General features: G+C 50.2%; 1 protein-coding gene across 1 annotated transcript; it reads left to right on the forward strand.

Moving 5' to 3' along the window:
- Positions 1-408: 408 nt before the first annotated feature.
- Positions 409-2,944, forward strand: TTC30B (tetratricopeptide repeat domain 30B). Its single transcript, XM_026075473.1, has one exon. It carries the CDS (start codon positions 409-411, stop codon positions 2,404-2,406), a length of 1,998 nt encoding a protein of 665 aa, XP_025931258.1. The 3' UTR covers positions 2,407-2,944.
- Positions 2,945-7,352: the final 4,408 nt, after the last annotated feature.

Here is a 7,352-nt window from a genome sequence, read left to right on the forward strand (position 1 = left end):
GGGGCCGCCGGGATCGCGCGCGGCCTGGCCCGGCGGCCCCGCGCCGGCGCCGTGCTCGTGCCAACGGCCCTTGCGCGAGCGGCTTTCTGACCCTGGCAAGACTTGGCGCTGCGGCCTGAACGTGACCTGCACCATCCCCCAAAGGGCCGGTACGAGGAAACGCTTCGTACCGCGCCGCCGCCGCATGACGACGCTTTGGCACGCTGCGACGGCCTCTACCGCGCCTCCCGGCCGACAGCAGCGGCAGAAGCAGCGCTGAGCTCCGCTCCGCCCCGCCGACCGGGCGGCGGCGCGCGGCGGACTACAGCCCCCAGCGTGCCCCGCGGCGCTGCCCGCCGCTTCCGCTCCGGCGCGGCGGCGGCCGTTGCCAGGGCAGCGGGGGCCCTTCCGGCGGGCGGCAGCGCGGCCATGGGGGCGGTGGCGGCGGACGGCGAGTACACGGCCGTCACGTACGGGCTGATCCGCGCCGGGCGGCTGGGCGAGGCGGCGGCGCTGCTGAGCGGCGAGCTGCAGCGCAGCGGCCGCTCGCGGGGCGGCCTCTCGCTGCTGGGCTACTGCTACTACCAGCTGCAGGAGTTCGCGGCGGCGGCCGAGTGCTACGAGCAGCTGGCGGCGCTGCACCCCGAGCTCGACGCCTACCGGCTGTACCAGGCGCAGGCGCTGCAGCGCGCCGGGCTGTACGGCGAGGCGCTGCGCGCCGCCGCGCCGCTGCTCGACGTGGCCGCCTACCAGGGCCGCGCGCTGCGCCTCCAGGCCGCCGTGCGCTACGCCCAGGGCGACCTGCCGGCCGCCAAGAGCCTGGTGGAGGAGGCGCTGGCCGCCGCGGCCGAGGGCGGCCCCGGCGCGGCCGAGGACCCCGCCGAGCTGCCCGACGCCGAGGTCAACCTGGGCTGCCTGCTGTACCGACAGGGCCGGCACGAGGAGGCCTGCGGCAAGTTCGCCGGCGCCATGCAGGTGCTGGGGTACTGCCCCGAGCTCTCCTACAACATGGCGCTGTGCTCCTACGCTGCCAAGCAGTACGCCCCCGCCCTCAAGCACATCTCGGATATCATCGAGCGCGGCATCCACCAGCACCCCGAGCTCAGCGTGGGCATGACCACGGAGGGCATCGACGTGCGCAGCGTGGGCAACACGCTGCTCCTGCACCGCACAGCCCTAGTGGAGGCCTTCAACCTCAAGGCCGCCATCGAGTACCAGCTGCACAACCTGGAGGCGGCCCAGGAGGCGCTCACGGACATGCCGCCGAGGGCCGAAGAGGAGCTGGACCCGGTCACGCTGCACAACCAGGCGCTGATGAACATGGACAGCCAGCCCACGGAAGGGTTTGAGAAACTGCAGTTTCTCCTGCTGCAGAACCCCTGCCCACCGGAAACTTTTGGAAACCTGCTACTGCTGTATTGCAAGCACCAGTACTACGACTTGGCAGCTGATGTGTTGGCAGAGAATGCCCACTTGACTTACAAACTGCTCACACCTTATCTGTACAACTTCTTGGATGCCATTATAACTTGTCAGACTGCCCCTGAGGAGGCTTTCCACAAGCTAGATGATTCAGCGGGGATGCTGACGGAGCAGCTGAGAAAACTCACAAAACAGGTACAGGAAGCTAGGCAAAATCGGGACGATGAAGCCATAAAAAAGGCAGTTAATGAATATGATGAGACTCTGGAGAAATATGTGCCTGTCTTGATGGCCCAGGCAAAGATCTACTGGGATATGGAGAACTATGCAATGGTAGAAAAGATCTTCCGCAAATCAGTGGAGTTCTGTAATGAACACGAAGTGTGGAAGCTCAATGTGGCTCACGTGCTCTTCATGCAAGAAAACAAGTATAAAGAAGCTATTGGCTTCTATGAACCAATAGTTAAAAAGCACTACGATAACATTCTCCATGTCAGTGCCATTGTGTTAGCTAATCTCTGTGTTTCCTACATCATGACAAGCCAGAATGAAGAGGCAGAGGAGCTGATGAGAAAGATTGAGAAAGAGGAAGAGCAGTTGTCCTATGATGATCCTGAAAAAAAGATCTACCATCTCTGCATTGTCAATCTAGTCATTGGTACCCTTTACTGTGCAAAAGGAAACTATGACTTTGGCATTTCAAGGGTCATTAAAAGCCTAGAGCCATATAACAAAAAATTAGGCACCGATACATGGTATTATGCCAAAAGGTGTTTCCTGTCCTTGCTGGAGAACATGTCCAAGCACATGATAATGCTGCGTGACAGTGTTACTCAAGGGTGCATCCAATTTTTGGAGCACTGTGAACTGTATGGAAGAAATATCCCAGCTGTTATAGAACAACCACTTGAAGAGGAGAGGATGCACAGTGGGAAAAATACAGTTACATATGAAGCCAGGCATTTGAGGGCACTGATGTATGAGATCATTGGGTGGAATATGTAAATGCTGTTCCCATACTGTAGCAATGAGAACTTTGTATCTGTTAATTGTCTTACACCTGTGTTGATGGTGACCTGGGTAGTCTGTAGTGATACATTTTTTCCCTATTGCTTGCATTTAAATATTTTATCCTGTGTTTTGACAGTATTCGGTGGAAATTAGAATACTTGCATAAATTAACATACACTAAACTAGGAGCATTCTCAGTAATCAGCCATATAAAATATGCTTTAAGATTTGCTGGCCAAGAACTTCATTACAGAAATATCATGGAGTTTCCACCTGTAAAATGTTTTATCTCTGTGCAATTTTGACCAAGTTTCTTTTCATTGGTTCATAATTAAAAGTAATTTGTTATCCATCTCTCCTAGCACAGAAATTGAAGAAACAGAATTGTTTTAATCTCCAATTTGTGCATTTGTGTGAAATGTTTCTTTCTTTTGCTTTTTCCAAGTTATACTTAATACGTTATAGGCTATGTTGATTGTATATTCTAAACAAAAGATGGCTTTATAATAAAAATCAGTCCTACAGAAATTAACATGGCCTTTTCCTAACTCAATGATAATGCCTGAGTATTCTGGCAAATTATAAATCTAATACAGGGACCAAGAAGGAAAGGATATAGTAGCAGTAGGAAAACAGAGCTGAGTTTTACAGAAATTGCAGCTTTTTTTTTCTTCCACAAGCACTGTAAAAGACTCCTCCTTCTGTGCACTCTAACAGCACGTTATGCTAGCAGGTTAACGATATCCCTGCATATTCAAAAGTAAACCAGAGGATATGTCTCAAGCCCATCTTCATGGTATGTCAGTTTAGGACTACCCTTGCAGTAAACACCGTTATGACTGCTTATAACTAGCCTTGCGTTGGCTTTAGAGACACCGTCCAGTGCTACCCCCTCATCTGCTGTGATCCCTCGAGTTACTTGCCAGCTGCAAGTAGCCTCTGTAGCCCTGTAGGTCCATTTGGTAGGGAGTACTTGCAAGCAGCCCCTGAGTTACAGCCTGGTCTGGCCTCCTCTCATTCAAATGCCATTCTTAGAATTTACAAGTGTCTGGTAAAAGACCTTGTGAACATACATTATTTTCCATATTGCTCAAAAAAGCACACAGTTTCAATTTCATGTGGGACTTCTGGCTTCTACTCTTAGATGGAAGAAATCTGCTCCTCATTTTTCTYCTTTCTTACGTTTCTTGCTTCTCCAACACCTCTCTGAAACCCTCTTTATTTACACACATTCCTTTTCTTTAGCATCTCCATCGCACTGGCATTGAACAGTTTATATTCTCAACAGTGTTCACATACTTTTTAAAACATATTACATATATGGATTCCTCACAAAAGCAATCTACCCTTCAGTATTTTTACGTGGTCTAGTACTGATCCCCTTGTCTGCCCTCCTTTTTGTGTATTCTTCCTTCTGAAGTGATAGGTGACCTGCAATTTCTTAAGTCAAGGATCAAGATCTGCAGCTTTAACTCATTTCTGTTGCAGAATCAGAATGCACATCCTTAAAAATCCAATTTCTATGCCATGGTTTACCTGGAAAGAGAGAGGACAGCATTTTTGAAAGTTGCTTTGCTATAAAGCAATGGAATACTTAATATTTCTAGAGAATTAATATGTGTGTATATACATGTATGGGGGGGGGGGTGCCTTGGTCTAGCAGCAGGCCTGTAACCATTTCAATGTATAGAAAGTCAACTCTGCTTATCCCCCGAGCGAGAGGCCTGTTACGGCTGGGGTTGTCCTCTGCGGCTCAAGGGAACGGCTGCAAGTTAGGTSCGGTTAACCAAAACATTCTATGAAGTATAATAAAATTTAACACAGTTGTCTTCAGTGTCTGCAATGGGAAAATATTCTACTGTAGGTAAGACTAAGAAGTAGGCAGTAATATGTGACAAGGTGTCCTAGAAAGGCCTCTGTGGCTCATTACTAGTCCATAAAGCCATCCAGGCCCCCTATTACAAAGATATTAAATATTTTCCACAGCTGCTTCCACATGAGGAGACCTGTGATTTCAAATCTTGTTCACCTTCATGAAGCACAGCAGCAGGCTGTAAAGTATGTTTCTAATTTACAGTGGAATTGTATTATATATTATGCAGCATAAACAGCATGACCTTTAAAAAAAAAGTTTTTAAAAGCCACACCACATAACAGAGAATGGAGTGCAGTCTGCGGGCAGCAATCAGAGCTTTGGTTAATATTCATTGTGCGTACTCAGTAAAAGTCAGTGGACATTTAAAATTTGCACTTTGCCGATTTGCGTCAGTGCAAGTGTTGAACGCCCTCGAAACAATTTAAAACTGAACCGAGAGCAACTTAGAGCTTTATCCACAGCTGACTGTTGGGTGATGTTGCATGCTCTAGCTGTTTCCATACAGCCAGCACACAGCATTCATGGGCGCTGGGTAAGCTGTATTAGCCGCGCTACACCACGCTTCATCTCCTCCTCGCCTTCCACAGCCACCCAGGGCCCCACCGCAAGGGGTCTTGTGGCCACGCGGAGGCGGCAGCACCGGCCGACGCCGGCTCGCCTTCCCCCTTCCCACCACGCTCCGGGGAGGGCGCAGAGCCCTCGGCCATGGCATGGGAAGGGAGAGGAGGGACGCCACTTTCCTCGTGCTGTACATGCCTTTCCTGTTCCCTTCAAACAGAGAGGACAAACATCTGAACATCTGCAGCAATACAGCCTGCAGAAATGTGAGCAACGCTCACGTCTGCAACACGGCGGCTGCCCAAGCAGGGGGAGCTGAGAACATGCTCTCCCCACATCTGGTGGCATTACCATGCTTGCGGATGGTGCTGTCGAGAGACCATGAAGGCAGGAGGCTGGGCAACAACGTGGAAACGAGAAGTACTTGCAGCAGATACCCTTTGCCTGCAAAAAGCTCTTTGGAGCTCGTATCAATTCTGGTGGATTTACTGATTTAATGAGCTGCCGCTTTCCTGCTTGGGAAAAATCCCCACATAAGGAAATGAAGCTCTTCAGCTGTGCAAGATGTGACCATTTTAGAAAACACAACCAGAGGGCAATCAGCATGCCTGGATTTTGCTTCATCCCGYTGCCCAGGATCAGACCTGTCCACAGATCAGACATACAAACAGAACCACCGGAAACCCCTGCGGAAAACGCCAATAGCAACACTTTCCTTGTTATTCCCTTATACCATTCTTTTATCTACTTTCCCCCTCAGAGAATATTGTGCACCAAGGACTGGCCAGACCGAGTCCAAGGTTTCTTAGCAAGTTCAGTGATATTGAGCACTGGGACCCCAATGTCAGGAGGCCTCTGAGGCCGAAAGGAGAGACAGAAGAGGCAGGAGGAGACCTGGGACGCGCACTCCTGCTGCTAACCAGGGATTTGACGGATGCTTCTGAGCTGGGTCTCCTGCCCTTCCCTGTACCATTTTCCCCCTCATCCACCAAAGCCACTTGCGCAGCAGCAGCCAGCCGACCCTCCCACAGCTGGGGCACCAGAACAGCCGCCCCGGCCAGCACCTGCCCGAGGCGGCTGCCCGCTCCCCTGCGCCTCGAGGGGTCGCACCCAGGGACTGCGCTGCTGGAGTGTTTTGCGGTATGAAGGTATCGCTGCTTTCTGTGAAAGGCATGTGTTTATAGCATCTCCAACTGCAAAGCACTTTGGTCATGAAATATATAAATATATAAATGCTACAACCAGTTTTATTACTATCTTTATACTGCATTTAATGTTATCACTATGTGACTTACACACAAAATACATTTTTAAAGAAAGGCACATATGTTTTTATTTGGTGAGAAGGGAGGATACCAAATAATAATTTATGCTGCTTAAAAATATAGTAAAATCTGCCTAAATTAATGCCCTATACCAGCACAGTTCTCTTTAGTCCCTAACCAAAATTGCCATTTTCATCTAAAAGGATGCAAAAACCCTACACAGAAATAGCTGATYTCATTCCTGGGCAGTCAAGGACAGCAAACATCTGGAGCAAAACATGGGTGCTTAAGCAAGAACATCACCTTCTTTGGAGGGAGTGAGGTGAAAGAAGCCAGCACCCCCTTTCTTTGCATCACGCTCTGAAAGACCAGCAGCACAAGTGTCCTCCCTTGCCCGTCCCCACATACACTGCCGCCGAATGGAGGCCAATCTCCTACAGGGATGTTATTTGAAATAACGTCCTCTTTTGCACCGTGTCCTTAGAGTGCATCTTGTGCGATGCTCTTGTCCTCAGACCTTACAAGGAATTGCCACGTTCTCGCACCATCCTGTGCCACAGGTGCCACCCTGTGCTGTGCTGTGGTGGGCAGATGTCCCACCCCCCCCACATCACCCTTGCAGTAATCGCAGCCCTGTAGACATGCAAATGATGGCCCCGAACTGCCATTCTGCTGAGCCCAGAGTGCAGTAGCAGGCAAAGCCGGGAGGACTGAGGAGCCAGGGACGAGATTTACTTCATACCCCCTGCAGTCCCCGTGATGTTCATGTCTCTGTAGTTAATCAGATGGCTGCCAAGACCCCTGGCAGAGAGGAGGTAATGGGTGCCAGGGCCATTTGTGTCGCTCTGCAGTCACACCTGATCCAAATAGCGCAGCGAGCAGGGGGCGGCTGACTTTACAGTAACACAAAGAAATAAAAGATAAGACAGAAAGGTCTTGTGTTGTTGCATAATTCTGGCAGAAGTATGATTAGAGACTTCCTCGGGCAGGAGAGGGGGATTCCTACAGGGTAAGCAAACCCCACTGAGAGACGGGAGATGAGAGGAATGTTACTTCTCTAAATACAGCGAGGTTCCTTGCAGGATAAAGGCTGGTTTTGGCAGCCCCTTCTCCAATAGCTTACTTTGCAACCAATCCCATTTTAGATGCCCGAGTTCAAAACTTCTGCACAAAAACCAAAAAGTCCTAGCTCAGTTGTCACTACTATTTCACAGGTAACTGGTGTTTGATTTCAAAATCCT

The sequence above is a fragment of the Apteryx rowi genome, unplaced genomic scaffold (assembly GCF_003343035.1).
Source record: "Apteryx rowi isolate R43461 unplaced genomic scaffold, aptRow1 scaffold_110, whole genome shotgun sequence".
NCBI classification, from domain to species: Eukaryota; Metazoa; Chordata; class Aves; order Apterygiformes; family Apterygidae; genus Apteryx; species Apteryx rowi.